Source organism: Rana temporaria, chromosome 9 (genome assembly GCF_905171775.1).
Source record: "Rana temporaria chromosome 9, aRanTem1.1, whole genome shotgun sequence".
Lineage (NCBI taxonomy): Eukaryota > Metazoa > Chordata > Amphibia > Anura > Ranidae > Rana > Rana temporaria.
The window spans coordinates 99,274,658-99,293,889 of record NC_053497.1 but is presented as its reverse complement, the minus strand read 5'-3'; the positions used below and the strand labels follow the sequence as shown (position 1 = coordinate 99,293,889).

General features: G+C 42.5%; 1 protein-coding gene across 4 annotated transcripts in view; it reads right to left on the bottom strand.

The window, feature by feature from the left end:
• The window catches only part of ARHGEF9 (Cdc42 guanine nucleotide exchange factor 9), a 469,420-nt gene that overhangs the window by 277,074 nt on the left and 173,114 nt on the right, over positions 1-19,232 (bottom strand). The window contains exon 1 of one of the 4 annotated variants that reach the window (XM_040323965.1): positions 13,142-13,806. The exons of 2 other annotated variants lie outside the window; for them this stretch is intronic. In XM_040323965.1, the coding sequence (XP_040179899.1) occupies positions 13,142-13,186 (45 nt within the window). In that variant the 5' untranslated portion in view covers positions 13,187-13,806. One more of the 4 variants, XM_040323968.1, reaches the window with a different exon arrangement.

The following is a 19,232-nucleotide window of genomic DNA, read 5'->3' as shown; positions in this document are numbered from 1 at the left end:
CATAAGTGTGAATCAGGCCTTAATTCAATTCTTACTACTGCGACTCATTCCTGCTGTAAGCAGCAAGGATAAGGCACTGATTTAAGGAGCTGGCACCTGCCAGTGCCCTAACAAGGATGAGTCTTCCCTGCTATCAGTGCAGGATTGGGTACAAAAAAGAGCTGACATTTAAAAAAAAGGCAAATGGGTCCCCCCAGCTCCTACCAGGTCCTTCAAGTCTAGTTGGGATTTTGAAGGGGACCACACAGCAAAAAAAATAAACATTAAAACAAGAAAAAATCATGTCCCCCCCCCCCAAAAAAAACCATAGTAGACCCTTATCCGAGCATGCAGTTCGGCAGGCCAGGAAAAGAGGGGGACCAGTGAGTGTCCCCCTGAACCATATCAGATCACACAACCACAATACGGGATGGCACTTTGCTGTGGGCGGGGGGGGTCATTTAAATTGACTTGTCAAAAACTGCCTTGTGTTTTTTCGTTAACTGTTGAATTTTTTTTGGTGAATGAGTACTATGTACCCAATACATATTCAAATGGGGGGGGGCAGTGATCTGGGGGTCCCCTTGTTAAAGGGGGCATCCAGATTCCGATAAGCTACCCCCCTGCATCCCCACAACCACTGGGCTAGGGTTGTGGGTAAGAGGCCCTGGTCTTCATCAACATGGCGACAAGGTGCTTTGCCAGGGGGAAACCCCCCATGTTGAGGGTGTGTGGGCTGGTATAGTTCAGAAGGGGGAAGGCTCATTTGCTCATTCCTCCCCTCCTCCTTTTGGCCTGCCAGGCTGCATGCTCAGATAAGGGTCTGGTAGGGATTATGGCATGGGGTTCTCCATAAAACCCAGACCAGACCAAAGAGATTGATATGAATTTGGGGGGGACCCCACAAGTTTTATTCTTATTTTTTTTGGCATGAGGTCTGCTTTAAAATCCATATCAGACCTAAAGAGAGTGGACCTACATTTTTATGTTGGCTCTTTTGTTTGCATTCTGCTGTCAGAGGGAAATCCCCTGCTGACAGCAGGGATGACTCATCCTTGTTAGGATGCCGGCGGTTCCAATGACTCATCCCTGCTGCTTACACCGGTGAATGCCTGCTCCTAACAACCAGCACAAACAGCACACAAAAACGCTACAAAAACGCATATAGATGCGATTTTATTATGTTTTTATTGAAGTCTATGGACCACAAAATCACACTGCATAACACCAAAGTAGCACAGGACCATTCCCCAAAGTTGCTTTGCAACTGCGCTGCATTGATGTGAATGAGAACCATTGGCAGCCATGTTATGTCCATTGTCTTGAGAATCAGTGCAACCCAAGTCACATCTGAAATCGCATCAGTGTGAGACATGCCGTAATGCAATTGTACAGAATGACAGTCACATATAAGATAAACAGGGTCTCCTAGAGTCCTGGCTGTATGGATTCAAGTGTGACAGCATCAAAATATGATTCCTGAGGTTTCAGAATATGAAGACTAGACTTATATAATATAAATATGATTGTAATTTTGCCAATATTTGCTGCATATCCCATAGACCATATTTACTATGGCAAGAGGGCTCAACAGCAGCCTTTCTCAACCTATTTAACACAGAGGAACACTTGAAACAGTTTTAGCTCTTGGGAAATCTCTGCTACATTATCATATCTACAATTCAACATAAACATGCATGTTCAGCAAATTGAAGATATAATAATAAAATAATTATAAATCTGGCATACCAGGCATATTACACACACAGAGCAGATTGTTTTTATTAACACTATCCTGCTCTATAGGACAAAACTGTATAATGTTTGGCCAGATTAACATTGGCAACCAGTGGAGAAATGCCCTCTTACATTGGTGTTCAGTGGAGAAATGCCCCCATTTTACTGAAGGTCAGTGGAGATATGCCCCCTTACATCGGTGGCCAGTGGAGAATCACACCCTTACATTGGTTATCAATGGAGATATGCCCCCTTACATCGGTGGCCAGTGGAGAATTGCACTCTTACATTGGTTATCAATGGAGAGATGTCCTCTACATTGGTGGCAAGTAGAGAATCGCACCCTTATATTGGTTATCAATGGAGAGATGTCCCCTTACATTGGTGGCCAGTGGAGAATTGCACCCTTACATTGGTTATCAATGGAGAGATGTCCATTATGTTTTTTCACCTTAATGCATAGATTGCATTAAGGTGAAAAAAAAATTTCATTTACAACTCCTTTAAGAATCATTGACGAGATTCTCCCATGTAATTCTGGGCTGATTTCTCACCATTCTCTTGATCAGTGAAACTCCACAAGGTGAGATCTTGCATGGAGCACCAGACCAAGGGAGATTGACAGTTTTGTGTTTCTTTCATTTGTGAATAATCTCACTAACTGCTGTCACCCAGTCACCAAGCTGCTTGGCGATGGTCTTGTAGCCCATTCCAGCCTTGTGTAGTTCCACAATCTTGTCTCTGACATTCTTGGACATCTCTTTGGTCTTGGCCGTGGTGGAGAGATTGGAATCCGATTGATTGCTTCTGTGGACAGATGTCCTTTGTACAGGTAACAAGCTGAGATTAGGAGCACTCCCTTTAAGAGAGTGCTCCTAATCTCAGCTTGTTACCTGTATAGAAGACACCTGAGAGCCAGAAATCTTAAAGATTGATAGGGGATCAAATACTAAATTTACTCATTAAAATGCAAATCAATGTATAACTTTTTTTAAATGTGTTTTTCTGGAAATATGTGTTGTTATTCTGTCCAATGCTGTTAAATTAAACACATCCTTAAAATTATAGACTGATAATTTCTTTGTCAGTGGGCACATGTATAAAATCAGCAAGGGATCAAATACTTTTTTCCCTCACTGTATCTACACATGAAATTCCTCTTTGACCTCCAAAACTAAGAAGGGAGTCTAGGAGCTACTTAGAGGAACCGGTACACACCCTGTAACTCAAGAACTGTGGTCATATCTCATGGGTAAGTTTTGTCCATACTTGAAACTAAGCACCACATTCTATTGCAATTTTTTCTTCTAAGCAGTAAAATTATAAGGTGATTTTTCCCCACTATTAAACCTTTTCAAGTGGGAAAAGCCAGCCCTTAAGGCCCCGTTCACACCTAGGCGTATATTTGCCTGTAGTGTGAACGCCGCTGCCGCCCCGACACGCCAGAGGGATGCTTTAGCATTGCCCTCTATGGAGATGGTTCACATCTCCATGCCGAACGCCGGACGCCTGCCGCCTGCCGCCTGCCGCCTGAAAAAAGGTCCCGGACCTTTTTTTCAGGCGTCTTTCGGCGTTCGGCTAGGAGATGTGAACCATCTCCATAGAGGGGGTCACAGGCTGCATTCACAATCGCGGCGTTTTGTCGCTGCGAATCGCGGTACAAAACGACGCTATTTGCCGCCACAATTCGCGGGACAAAACCCTGCGATTCAGTACGCTATAGTGTGAATGCAGCCTTAAAGTTTGTAACAGAGGCATAACAGGGGCTTCCTGGTCATGTGGTCACTGTGATTGACTGTCATAGTGATGACATGACTGGGAGCCTGTCCTCACTGGCTCCCAGTCATAAACAGTAAAAAAAGAGCTGCAGTGACAGCAAGGTCACAGTTTTGAAGGCACAGATTGAAAATATTCTATGAAATCTATGGGCAAAATCCCTGTTTTTGTTCCTGGGTCTACACACCTAATCTGGTGATTGTGGGAGGTTTCCATGTTTCCTTTTTTAGGTTTTCCAATATGAGGGAGTTTCTGCAACACACAAAGGTTGGCTGGAACACCCAAAATCCCAAGTGACCAAAAACAGTCACAAATTATGGGCAGCACGACTGCATGTGCGTTTTACATGCGTATTTTATATATTTTCTAAAAGTGCATCAAAAATGCAGCATGCAGGACTTTGATGCACTTTAATAAAAATGCAGCTTCTAATAGAAGTCAATGGGATCACACCTAAAACCACATATAAAACATGCATGCAATCTCACTGCATTCAGCTCACAGTAAACCCGGCCTTAATAAAAAGATTTAGGGACACTGAAAGCATTGTTTCCACAAATAAACAGTAGGAGGTATTATCCAGCGTGCTTAGACATTTTCCGAATAAGTAGAAAATCATGCATCATTGGTTATATATATTGTAACTATATAAGTGCTATATTGTCAGAAAAACATGGTGTCGTAAAACTGTCAAAACACCATCTCAATACAACTTCCTAAAAAGTGACTGAACATTTTAAAAAGTATTTTCAACTAAAATGTATATTTCCGTGTTTGGCAGATGTTGGTTTTAAATATGTTTTTTTTGGTTTATTTTAAACACTGATGGCTGTGGTTACCTGTTTTAATTCCAGAACCTTGGGGTCGCACCTCTTTTGTTGCATTTAACATAATATGCACTAAATAAAAAATAAAGGAAACGTGGATCTTGTAATAATCGACAGGTTGGGGGAGCCGACTTTGTAGTTCCCAACAACCATTAAGGGAATCAGTTCTTCAGGATCATATAAAAACGAAAACATCAATAGTGGATGGTCTAATCCAGGGGTGTCCAAACTTTTTTCAAAGAGGGCCAGATTTGATGAAGTGAACATGCGTAAGGGCCGACCATTTTGCCTGACATTCTTTGAACCATTAAAATGTGGTCTAAGTGTGTTCGTTCGAGAACTAATACACTGCCCAACACAAATTCTCTTGCCTTTGTGGCTGTGTGTGGTGTAGAGATGAGCGTGGGCGTGTTATTTGGATATACCGTATTTATCGGCGTTTAACACACACCTTCACTTTAGGAGGGAAGTTTCAGGGGGAAAAAATGTACATAAAAAACAGTGAAGCAAAATAAGGCTCATTGCCCATCAATGCAGCCTAATCAGTGCCCATCTGCAGCCTTGCCATTGCCATGAATGCAGCCTCTCCATTGCCATGAATGCAGCCTGATCGATGTCCATCTGCAGCCTCGGAGGGAGGGGGGGGGGGCAGGATGAGCACCAACAGATTACATACAGGAGAATCTCCTGTTTACACAGCAGCCTCCTTAATACAATTTCTCCCGCCTCCTATGATAGACAGAGGAGTCGTCCAATGGCAGCCCAGGAGATGGGACTTCCTATTACAGATGTCACTGAGTAAACAGGAGATTCTCCTGTATGTAATTTGACAGCACTCGTTCCCCCTCTCCCTGTCCCCTCCGTGGCAGCCCCGATAAATACAGTATATATCCAAATTACCAGGGGGCCACATTAAACTGGAACGGGAGCCGCAATTGGCCCCCGGGCCGGACTTTGGACATGCCTGGTCTAAACATTTAAATGGCAAACTTATTCTTCATGTATCCAATATTCTTTGACAATACACAGTTGATCCTGTTGCTGTCTATGTCACTGTTGGGAGTGATCTCACAGGCACGAAAATCTTAGCAAAGAGTCACTGTTTTATTCTGATTCGGTAGGGATAATGCACATATATGGTGCAACATTATACTATCTACAATGGAAAGCGGAAAAAGATCTGAATACAGAACGTACAAGTCAGGGGAATTATGGGCATGATGAGGGTCTAATTATTTGGACACAAATGATCATTCTTCTCTGTGTATGATCATTATCACATTTACTGACTGGGTGCTCTGGGTTACTATATACGTTTAACATTTGTACTAGACCATGCAATAAAAACCTCAAGTTTCAATAAGTGCAATATTCAGCAATCCATAACCAATCAGGTCCAGATGGTTTTATTTTTGGTCTGTTCTTCTATTCAAAATATATTATAGCTAACCAAAAAAAAAGCTTGAGGGGTCTTACACATGGGCGGATCGTATGCCTGCTCTTTCATCCATACGTTTACGGATGAAAAAGGGACATACATTGATCCCTATGGGATTGCGGGTGACAGCGGATGAACATCCTCTGACACCTGATCTCATCAGTGTCCGCAATCCTCCGATTCTGAAGACGGAGGAAAACCCTATTTTTCCATCCGTCTGCAGATCGGATCGGGTGAACACGGACAGACGGTCCGTGTTCATCCGATCCCCCCATAGGGGAAAGCGGAGATCTGACAGAGCGGTCCCTGCACAGTGTGCGGGGATCGCCCTGTCATCTGCCGGCTCAGCGGGGATCAACAGAGCGATCCCCGCTGATCATCACGGATCCGTCCCGTGTGATAGAGCCCTAATTCTCATGATGCAGTGCAGACTCACCCCATTCTGTTCAATGTAAGCTGTCTTATTAGTTATCATAGTAAGTGAAGGGGGTGGGTACACACACATTATTTGCCAGGGTATTTGCCAGGGTGTCAGACACTGGAATGCATATTGGAAGATCTCTCTATTTGCCAATAAATAAAATCAAGTATGATAAGCAATAGCATTAGCACCGTATTTCAAAATGATCTTGTCCATGTCCATGTAAAAGCCCAATGAAGAAACCTGAACGTGCCTTTTCAAAAGTTTGCATGTTTAAAAATTAAAGTTAGCCAACAAAGGGTGTCACTTGAACGTTAAACCTTCCATAATAAAATAGGCCACATCATAAATATAGTAACAAAATGCTGTGCAGGATATCTGCAGATGCACTAATATGATGGGCACATTGGCAAATCCCAGCGGATTATTCACACATCATTTTGTGCAAGATCCGTACAATCCCATACACAAGGGATTATTTTATCAAAACCAATAAAGCGTATTATGGCTGAAAATAGCCACGTCTTAGGAATCCATATGCAGCTGCTATATAGCACATATCACAGCACTTTGTCATCAGAAAAGATCCCATCTTTTAATATTATATTACAGCGGGTATTACACACAAATATCTTAAATGTCTGATAACCACTGTGGTACTGAGAAACATCCCTGATGTATAAAGCCCCTCAGCTCATATCTGTGTCTTACCTATCCTAGGCCGATTTGTATGCTGGTAACACCATTGTATAGGAATGAGAACCAAGTACAACTAGACAACAAGCTGATGTGCAGTAGGCATCTCAATGGTGCCCACACCAACTAAAATTGAGCTAAAGTATGGCATTGTGGATGACAACAACATATCTCTTTAAAGCAGGAACAAAGATTGTCTCTGGACAGCCGCACTCTGAAAAAATGGTAGCCTTTTATTAAAAGAAGGACAGCACTACAAGTCACAGCAAAATAAAACCTGACTGCTGACGAGTTTCGCACTGAAACTAGTGCTTAGTCTAAGCACTAGTTTCAGTGCGAAACGCGTCAGCAGTCAGGTTTTATTTTGCTGTGACTTGTAGTGCTGTCCTTCTTTTAATAAAAGGCTACCATTTGTTCAGAGTGCGGCTGTCCAGAGACAATCTTTGTTCCTGCTTTGCTAAGTGCATTGCCTGCACCTGAGTTGAGTAACGGAGGATATTTATCTGGGTTCCCACCTGGAGCGGCTATTACCTTTTCCCCAACATATCTCTTAAAGGAACACTAAAGGTTCGTTTTTTATTAGATCAATTGATTGCTGTAAGCTAGAGCATTTAAATATCACTTACCTCGTTTTTCCTTTTGACCTCCAAAATACAGTAATCCAGGTTTGAAAATGCCATTTCCTGTCTCTCCTCTTCTTGCTTTCCACCAGCATCTGAGCCGTTTTGCATGGTGGAAAGCAGAATGTGCTCACCCCCTCCCTATGACTACAGCCCTGCGTGAAGATGCTCTCCTTTCCCTCACAGGCATGGAGGCTAAGCCTAATGGTAACTGTAGTTCCCATTAGCCCGTGATGTGGCAAGAATGAATGCGCACCACAAACCAGGAAGTCAGTGAGATTAATGATTCAGGAGTGCTGGAGGTGAATAAAACAGCTCGATTTCAACAGGTATCAAACTAGTTATAATGCAAAACATTACTTTTTACTTGATCAGCTACTGTCAGGCCTCGTACACACGACCGAGGAACTCGATGGGCGAAACACATCGTTTTGCTCGTCAAGTTCCTTGTTAGGCTGTCGAGGAACTCGACGTGCCAATTTTCTCAATTCTCGGAAAAAAAGAACATGCTCTCTTTTTGGCTCGTCGAGTTCCTCGACAGTTTCCTCGTTAAAAAATGTATAAAAATTTCCTCTGCAAAAAAAAAAAAAAAACAGCAAGTTTCTTGCTGTTTTTTGCCGAGAAACTCGGTCGTGTGTACGAGGCCTCAGACTTTAATTTAAGAGGAAAATATTTTTGTCTTTACAACCCCTTTAAAACTTGAAATTATTTTTTGATCCAAAACAGAAAAAGTTTTGGTCTACATGAAAACCCCAAGAAGGGTCCCACCATAATCCTGCTTTGCTATATCTAATGCTGGTGGTATGGAGGCACCTTGTAAGCAGCCTGCAGCTGAACTGCTGTTGACGTATCAGCATTAGAAAAAAAACACACTTTCCAGTCAGCAAACCTGGGCCTACCAATAAAGGAAACCAGTACTGAAAATGTTTTTTGTCTGTCTCTGGTTTCAATACTTCCTAAAACACCGGCTCAGAATAAGCATGTAGATTAGGAAAAACAATGGTGAAATCAGAGCTCCTGACCTACTTGTTCCAGTAAATTAGAAATTACCGTGACTAGCATTTTCAAAATTAGGGTTCCGCTATGACAGCCCCATACCTCCTCACTACTGGTTTCCATTAACAATAATTCTGTGTTTTTTTTTTTTTTTGTTAAATGTAAAGTCTATATTATGTATTCATGAGCTAGACACAGTTAAATCCCTGGCTTGGAACCGGGATGATCTGAACTGATGCTGGAGGGTCCGCTCACTGTACACCTTTGGTCTGTTTGTCAGTGAAGATGGCTTTGTATTAATCAAATGTGTCATCACATTTTCTGGCTGTTTAATTAGAAGCCCTAGGCTCCAAAGACAACACAACACTTGGTTTACCTGAAAAAACACCACTGCTTTCTTTTATGATCAGGTAAAGTGACAAGTAATTGCATCAGTCACTAGCATACCGGGCCATGACCCTTCTACCAAGAAAGCTATGGTAACGCTGAAATTAGTGATGTACTGCGGGGAAGCATTTTCCTCCTAGCAACAGATGTTTCAACAGGAGGTCATGCTGTGAACTGAGGCGGGGAGACACAGACTATGTGCGAACAAGAAGACTGTTGTCTACAGAGGTAGTACATACATAGCTCTGCATTTATGAGAAGATAATTGAGGGAATCGTAACATACAGTCTTCATTTTACCTAGAAGCTAAAATCACATTCTCTCCATAGATAAGGGCTATGTGGTGGTTCAGGCCTCTGATCTCAACTTTAAGATGATAACGCTATCCTAAATGCTTTACATGCCCAACTAATACCAGATTGTATTACTGCATTAAAGCCCAACTCCAGGAAACCTAAAAATGATCCCTTCCCCAGTGGGAAGTCCAAGGCTCTACTGCTCATCTGGTCTAAAGCAGAGATCTTTAAACTTTCTAAACAAAAGGCCAATTTACTGTCCTTCATACCTTAAGGGGACTAGACCATGGTCATTGGGAGTAGAAAATGTCCTAGCATCAGTGGGAGTAGTAAACCATGCACCATCTTTGATGTCAGTGAGAGGAACTGTGCCCCATTGTTGGTGTCACTGGGAAGAATTTTGCCCCATCATTGGTGTCACTGGGAAGAATTTTGCCCCATCATTGATGTCACTGGCAGGAACTGTGCCTCATTGTTAGTGACATTGTTAGGAATTCTAACCTATCTTTGGTGAATTGTGCCTCCAAGCAAGTAAAGAGACACATTTGGCCCACGGGCCACAGTTTGCAGACCACTGATCTAGAGAAGAGGTTCTGCATTTTAAAGGATAAGTGTGGGGATCTTCTCCCTACACTCAATGTGACAATGCCACCCACCCCGCAAAGTTATTCATTCACAGAGTTCTGTAAATAGGAGAACTACAAGTACCGAAAACCTTTGGGGTCGTTGGCTTGTATTTCTCAATGAACTACCAAGGTGCTGTTGAGGGTTCTAGGTAGTTCACTGAGTCTTCCTGTTAGTGTGTCAGGCTAGGTTCACACTGCTGCGAATTCTATTACGAATTTGAGCCGTTGCCATTTCTCAAATTCGCAAGTCATTTAAATTACATAGTTTAGTGCCGTTCACATCAATGCGTTGTGAATATAAGCTGCGGGAAAAGAGGGTCCTGTGCGAGTTTGAACCGTGTGCTATGCAAATTCAGCTCTATAGACTGGCATTCCCTGAAATAGCGGCTGCGAACCGTGGCAAATTTGCGGCAAAAACGCAGCCGTGAAATTGCGGTAAAAATCGAGATTTTACCGCGATTTTGAATTCGCAGCAGTGTGAACCTAGCCTGACTGCATGCTCATACAAGCAAGTAGTTACAAGGTACAAGTAGGCAGCTTAAGAGCCATGCATTGCACCTGCGATCTGCTGAAAGTGGATGAAATGCTTTGCAGGTTCCTAGTAAAAAAAAATACAAATGTTTTTATCTGTAAAAAGATGTGCATTTATTATATTTTCACAAAGGTGAACTTATGCTTTAATTTACCCGATCTTCCACTCCCCCCAATATATGGGGCTTTCCACACTCTGGTTGTGGACTGTTTCATGACATCATCACTATGGACCCTGCATTGGTCTGATGGCATCAGGACCGTAGACGCTGTGGGAAAAAGCCTAGCAGCTTGGAGGAAAGAATCAGGTAAGTAGATCTTTTCTATGTCCCCTAAACCAGTGGTTCTTAACCTCAGTCTTCAAGTACCCACAACGGTCCATGTTTTTAGGTTTTTCCAAGGTAAGTTCCCAAAACATGGCCTTGAGGATTGAGGTTGAGAACCACTGCCCTAGACCCAAATGAGCAATTAACCCTTAAAGAGGAAGTAAACCCTAAAAAAATAAAAACACCCCGCAAGAGAAAGGCATAATGAGCTAGTATGCATAGCATGTGCTGTGACTGGCCGGAGCAGCGATGACGTCACTCCTGCGCATGTGCGCAGGGGCCGGCATGATCGCCTTCACTAGCGGCACGCTCAGTGCACCTGCTCTGTTGACATTGGTGCAGTCTTTTCTGCAAATATCTCCTAAACCGTGTAGTTTTAGGAGATATTTGTACCTACAGGTAAGCCTTAATATAGACCTACCTGTAGGTAAAAGTGGTCTGTAAGGGTTTACAAAGTATGGGATGAGATTTATGTTTCCTAAAGTTGGACTTTCAAGTGTATGTAAATATTTTAGTCTATTTATTACAGGTACTTATATAGCACTGTCAATATACATACATTTTATACATTCATATGAGTCCCTGCCCTCACGGAGCTTAGAATCTAAAGTTCCTAACTAACGGGCATACATGTACTAGAGCCGAATTAGGGCTCTTTCACACGGGCGGCCTGTTCAGGTCCGCCTGCCAGTTTTTTAGGCGGACCTGAACAGGCGCTCCATGCTCCTCTATGGAGCCGTGGATGTCAGCGGTGACATGCCCGCTGACATCCGACCCGCTCCGATCCGCCAAAGTGTGATGGAGGAAAAACCTACTTTTCCATCCGTCTGGCGGATCGGATCGGGTGAACACGGACAGACGGTCTGTGTTCATCCGATCCCCCCATAGGGGAGAGCATAGAAAAGACAGGGCGGTCCCTGCACAGTGTGCGGGGACTGCCCTGTCATCCGCCGGCTCAGCGGGGATCAACGGAGCGATCCCTGCTGAGCAAGCGGAGGTTCACGGGGCGGATCAGCCTTAGACAGGCGTCAATAAACAACCTGCCAGCATGTCTCTGGAGTGTGAGAGCACCCCTAAGCAGGCACAGGGAGAACGTGCAATCAACAGGCAGGTACTGCCATGGCTGGAATCTGAACCGACAACCCTAGTGCTGCTAGGCGGAATTGCTAACCACTTAGCTACTGTGCTGCCCTAGACCCAAACAAGTCTAAAATATTCATGTTCACATTCTTTAAACATGCTATTGTAAATAAATAATCCAAACTACACAACCATGTAATGGCTATATCCCCTCTTTTTTCCTGAGCGGAGTCTCCTATTGAGGATCCCTGGCAGGATCCACTGTCAGTCAGGCTGTGTAGGGCCGGGCAGGGGGTGTGTTTGCCTGCAGGCTGACTACTGGCACGCTGTGCGTCGGCACGTTGTTCTGTCGTTCCTATGGGAAGAGGAAAGGATGCAAACTGACCACGCTAACACAGATCTGCTTCTATGGATTGGATGGTCAGTAACCACACTGAGAAAGGAATGGATACTTAGGTTAGATTTTACATAAATAAAAGACTACTCTTTTAAATGGCAAATTTTGAACAAATGTAGTGATAAATGTTGTCCTTTTTAGGATTCTATTCACATTAATTACTGGGCTGGTCGGATTACCATATCTCATATAAAAATATTTTACTTGCATATGACATTGTGCGACAGTATACAGACATGCAATGGTCAGTCAATGTACAAGTTTATCAATTTCAGTGCACAGTAACAGAAATTCCTTTACAGATCCATAAGATTCACCATCACGCAGCAAAATATTATCCCTTATGGTCATATAAAATAATTTGTTACCAAATCAACTGTCCTTAGCTACATTTCTATAGAAATATATATTGATTTATTAAAATCTGCATTTCTAAACAGCACATTGATTAGTTGAATCTCATTATATGAAAACATTAAAGCCTACCCAGCCGCTGCTACCTTCCCCATTGCAGCATCTATTAACCCTTCATGGTGTATGCTGCTTCACACACAGCACCAAAAGCCAAACATTGCCAGAAGCCCAGTAGAGCCGGGTCTATTTTTAGCTGCAGCTGTCAGTTTTACGGCTGTGTGAAGCATCATCCTTTGGCTGAGCAGTTAGTACAATGGGAACCGGTCCCCTCAAATAATAGAAGAACCCATTCAGATCCAAAAGGGAGGCCTGCAGCACCGGTACTAAAGGAATTACTGCAACAGGAGCACACAACAGACAAGTAACATAGCAGGTGCAGGTTCCTAAACATAGCAAAGTATTCTTACATTGCTGCATGCTCTTGATGCCTCAATATGGGATGTAGAGTCTAGCAACCTCCCTCTGCAAAGAGATGCATCTCCATGTTCTGTAGAGCCAGTAATGTTGTATATAAAATGGCTGGAGCTTAGCCCCGTAGATCTGCGCTGCCTCTCAGAGAGAAGGGTAGAGATAGCAGCAGCTACCTGGACTCACCATCCCCTCTCTTCCGCTGGTCCATGCAAGGTTCTGCCGATCCATCCTGAACGATGCTTGTAGCCCTCTACTCCTGGGTTTAACCCCCCTGTATGACAGCTGCAGTCTCACATCTGTCTCCTTCAGCGATATCAGCACATTGGCTCCTAGCTTTGGGGGGGTTCTTGGATGGTTGAAGGAGACCCTTTTGCTTTGTGTCTCTCACTCTCTCTCTCCCTCTCTCTCACACACACACATCCCCTCCCCCTATCCCTGTCTCGCTCTCTTTCCCCTCCTTCTCACCCTCTTTATTTCAGTCTTCAACATTTACATTCGTTCCTGCATTCCCTAACACGTTTCATTGTGAACAGCATTTACACCTTTATTTTAATACGCCTTATTTATTTATTTGGTCTAGCTATTTTTATTCCTTAGCCTCCTATAAGCCATTCTTTATTTGACGGTCCATTAATCATACTCTGGTATTCAATGAAGTCCTGTACTGTTAAGTTGCCTTATTTAAAATAAAAAGCAAAATCAATTGCATATTTATCATTTTTTTTTTGGTATCAAGAATTTAGATAACATAGCTAAAAGTTTACAAACAAAGATAATAGTAAATATGTTTCTAACAATGTTGCAATATTTGAATCCACAGGTGCTCTTTGTTGCTGGGAAATTGCACCAGATCTAATGCCCCGTACACACCATCACTTTATGTGATGAAAAAAAAACAACGTTTTTAAAAACGTCACTTTAATTGACCGTGTGTGGGGAAAAACGTAATTTTATGTCTTGTAAAAAACGACCAAAAAAAATTGAAGCATGCTTCAATTTTATGTGTCGTTTTTCAAAACGTCGTTTTTTACTTCACAGAAATTGACCGTGTGTAGCAAAAAACGTCGTTTAAAACAACGTTTTTTCACCCGAGCATGCCCAGAAGCTACTTATGAAGCGAGCTTCAATGGAAAAACGTGGTGAGAATGTAACCTCGCTTTGCTAGAACATTGTGAGAAAAACGTTTTTGTGTGTAGGCAACTTCGTCTTTGAAAATTGAAGTTTCAAAAACGTAATTTTTTACTTCACAGAAAATGTCGTTTTTTTTCATCACATAAAGTGATGGTGTGTACGGGGCATAAGGCCTCGTACACACGACCGAGTTTCTCGGCAAAAACCAGCAAGAAACTTGCTGGGAGATATTTTTTTGACGAGGAAATCGGTCGTGTGTAAATTTTTGTTGAGGAAACTGTCGAGAAACTCGACGAGCCAAAAAGAGAGCAAGTTCTCTATTTCCTTGACGGGAATGGAGAAAATTGGCTTGTCGAGTTCCTCGACAGCCTAACAAGGAACTCGACGAGGAAAACGATGTGTTTCGCCGTCGAGTTCCTCGGTCGTGTGTACGAGGCTTAAGTTGTCCTGTATTCTTGAACATAAAACTATTAAGAAAGGTGTATTTATTGCTTATTGATTTGTTCATACATTCCATTAAAATATTTAAAAGTCCCTATGCAGATGTCACTACTGTCTAGTTCGGCTTTGCTGTGTCCTGTCAGTTCCCTCTCCTCAAGAATCCCAAATTAAACTTTTTTTTAAAACAGGTGTCAATGCAATTGCAGTTTTTTTTTGTTGTGGGTTATTTTTATTTGCATATATAAATGTGATAAAAAAAATGCATACCTGGAAAATACATGTATAGAAGCACTAATACTGAATAATAAGTCCTTATTGAAACCCAAAGTAGCTTAAAGGGTAACTCCACTTTTTTGTGGAAAAAAAATATTGCAAATAAAAAAAGCATATGTAGCATACAGAATTGTGTCACAAGCCATATTGTATTATCATTTATTGTATTTAAACATTGTGGGCCAGATTCACGTAGAAATGGGCTACGCTGCGGCGGCGTAACGTATCCCATTTACGTTACACCGCCGCAAGTTTACAGTGTAAGTGCCTGATTCACAAAGCACTTACCTGTAAACTTGCGGCGGTGTAACGTAAATCCGCCCGGCGCAAGCCCTCCTAATTCAAATGGGGCGGGGACCATTTAGATTAGGCGCGTTCCCGCGCCGAACGTACTGCGCATGCTCCGTCCCTAAAATTTCCCGACGTGTATTGCGCTAAATGACGTCGCAAGGACGTCATTGGTTTCGACATTAACGTAAATGGCGTCCAGCGCCATTCACGGACGACTTACGCAAACGACGTGAAATTAAAAAATTCGACACGGGAACGTCGGCCATACTTAACATTGGTTAGACCACCTAGAGGGCAAGCTTAGTTTTACGTGACGCATCTCTACGGAAACGACGTAAATTTAGATCGACGGGCAAAGCGGACGTTCGTGAATCGGCGTAACTAGTCATTTGCATATTCTACGCCGACCGCAATGAAATCGCCACCTAGCAGCCGGCCTAGAATTGCAGCCTAAGATCCGACGGTGTAACACAGTTACACCTGTCGGATCTTAGGGCTATCTATGCGTAACTGATTCTATGAATCAGGCGCATAGATACGACAATCGTATCTAAGAGATACGACGGCGAATCAGGAGATACGCCATCGTATCTCTTTTGTGAATCTGGCCCCAAATTTCCTTTTCAATCTGCGGTGTAATCTTATGTAAAATTTAATGCAATATGACAGAGCCGGGAAGACGGCCGAGAAGCCTGCGCAATCATGGCGTGGGACTTTCGAGGGGTCAGGTAAGTAAAGGCTGGGTTTTGGGGGCCTCTAATCGGCAGATGTTTTTTCACCTTAATGCATAGAATGCATTAAGGTGAATTTTTTTTTACCTTTACAACCCCTTTAAGCTGTCATCAATGCCAGCATTATAGCTAGTGGGCTTTACTGCAGCATAATAAAACTTTAACGCATTGCAATTCTTTATTAAAGTAGAGCTCTACTTTAAGTTAAATCTAACAAAGAATCTGGTATACTGTGTTGCCTGTTTTAGAATGATCAGCAGTCAGTGAGGATTACAGTATATTATCTGTGCCTGCCTCCCTAATTACAGTTGTAAAATGCAGAGGAAGAAGAGTGGCTCCTAAATTTTCAACTCTCCCATGTGTATCATAACTGCTAGCGCCACAAGCTTTTTGTTTCATCATCTTCAATGTTCTTTCCTGTGACCACTTTAGGTGTACAATTATTTTAGATAGCAATGCTAATTTCTCTCCACATTGTATTATGCTAGGCTCACGCTTGAATGCGCTGTGGGAAACCCGCGATCCGCGTGTCTTTACTGCACCACGTTTAAAACACACTGCAGTTGCGATCTGCAGCAGGTGTCAATGTTAAGTTAACGACACCCCGAACGTTGGTTGCAAATGCAGTGCATATGCCTGCAACAGATCGCATGGTACAAAAGTATCATGCAATCCAGTTGCAGTGCATTTCCAAAAATAGGTCATGCACTACTTTTGGTGCACTGCAGTGGCATTTGAGCCTATTCAAAATGAATGGGCTCAAATTGCACCGCAATGAATTGCATGTGAATTCCACAGGAATGCGCTACACATTCCTGTGCGATTCATAGCAAGAACCCGGATTGTTACACTTTATTTTTATGTAAGGCCCCTTTCACACTGGGGCGTTTTTCGAGCATTATTCAAGCGTTATTCGAGTGTTATTCGAGGGAAGCCTCATCTGCAATCCCAATGTGCTGGTAAAGCACCGCTAAGGCCCTAAGGCCCCTTTCACATTGAGGAGTTTTTCAGGCGGTACAGCGCTAGAAATAGCGCTGCTATCCCGCCTGAAAAACTCCTTCACTGCAGACTCAATGTGAAAACCTGAGGGCTTTCACACTGAGGCGATGCGCTGGCGGGAGACCAAAAAATCTCTTGTCAGCAGCATCTTTGGAGCGGTGAGAGGAGCGGCATGTATACCGCTCCTTCACCGCTCCTTCCCATTGAAAACAATGGGAAACCGCGGCAATACCACCCGCAATGCGCCTCTATAGAGGCGCATTGCGGGCGGTATTAACCCTTTATCGGCCGCTAGCGGGGGTTAATACCGCTAGCGTCCGATTCCCGCAGCAATTTTGGCGGTATAGCGCCTCTATTTTTAGCGGCGAAATACCCCCTGCGCTGCTACAGGTCCAATGTGAAAGGGGCCTAGCGTTTTAGAGGGTTTTTGCAGTGCCTCAGTGTGAAAGGGTAAGGTGTTTTTACAGCGCTTTCAATTCATTTCAATGGAGATTGGTGTTTTTGGCTTGTTTTTTTTTCAGCAAAAGCTGCTCCAAAGATGCTGCTTGCAGGACTCAGTGTGAAAGTCCATTGAGATGTCCATATGAGCATTTTAATAGCGCTATTTTTAACGCTTAAACACTGTGAGAACGATTCAGTGTGAAAGGGGTCTAAAAGAAAACCTGCTACATTTTAATGAAATTCTATAATACTGCATTCTGCATCAGAACTAGCAATTGTTAAAAAATAAATAAATAAGTAAAACTGATCTGGCAGGTTTTTATTTAAAAAATGTCAAAAATATTCCAATTTTGTGAGCACTTAGGAAAGCATAATTTAGCTGCATTGATCAGGACAAATTAATGAAGATCACTTGCCAAAATACAGACTGTTAATTTTTCATGGAGGTAACCCATAGTAACAAATCCGGATCCACTTTGCTTTAGACCTGTACAATGTGAATTTGTATTGGTTGCTACAGGTTACTGCACTTAATAATCGGCCTCCCTCATGAAATTCTTCCTCTACCCACCTTACCATACTACCATGAAAACCCAAATTCCTCTTCCACATTGGCAACATTGACGTTATGACAAAATCTTTTCTACCTTTTGCAAACCTTCAGGCTCTACTTAGCTACCTCCAAATCAAACACTTTGCACAATCTATCGCACCCTGATCTTGGTGACCCCACAATCTGAAACGCCCCTGAAATACAACTATATGATTAAATTGGAACAGAAACGACATTTTCGTTAGAAGAATGGAATACAACATGGATGGCTTTCCAAAGAATTTCTCTTTGTATGCTTTATAAGTGGGACCAATTTAAAATTCTATATTATTGGTACCACACACCTGCCTTCCTACACAATTTCAGCCCCAACATAAGAGATCACTTGCGGAGGTGCCTCAACCAACTAGGAACACTCTATAGCTTTGTAAACGCGTCCGTTTTCTGTTGCATGCTAGTCTCATGTCCAAAGTGAAGAGGTTACTCACCATATGAAAATTCTCGTATGACAGAATATAACTTCAGAAGTGACGTAATGTGTTGACTAGTTTTGTATGTATTCTTTCATTTCTGAGCATGCGTAGTCTTCCGTAGGCATGTGCATTTCGTTTTGTTCCGAATCGAAATTCGGACGAATTTTTCATTATTCGGACATTCGGATGCATACGAATTCCCGAATTGCAATATTAATGAATTTACCGAATCCGAACGAACGTTTTCGATTCCGAATCGAAAACCCGCGGACGAAATTCGATCGGAATTCGAATTTTTTTTTTTTTTCGAATTCCGATCGAATTTCGTCCACGGAATTTCGATTTGGAATTCGAAAAAAAAAAATTCGAATTCCGATCGAATTTCGTCCGCGGGTTTTCGATTTGGAATTCGAAATTTTTTTTTTTTAATTCCGATCGAATTTCGTCCGCGGGTTTTCGATTTGGAATTCGAATTTTTTTTTTTTTTTTTTTTTTTAATTCCGATCGAATTTCGTCCGCGGGTTTTCGATTTGGAATTCGAATTTTTTTTTTTTTTTTTTCGAATTCCGATCGAATTTCGAAATTATATTTGAAAAGAGACTATTTGTTGTCGAATCCAGTCTAAATATTTTTCGAAATTCAGTCGAAAACGAACGAGTTCCGAAAACGAATTTAACACATGTAACGAACCTAACTTAACGAAATTAATTAAATAACGAATTAAAACAAAACGAAACGAAATTTTCCCTTTTGCACATGCCTAGTCTTCCGCTTATGATTTTTTTCGTACCCATCTTTTAAACACCTATAATAACTACAGTAGGTGACCGCGATATTGTGTCAATCTCGCTGCTTTTTATCGGCGAGATTGACCACCTACAAGCCCCGTCGCGGGAGCCAGCGCCGAGCTGGCTCGCCGGGAAGGGTCAAATGTGTTGACT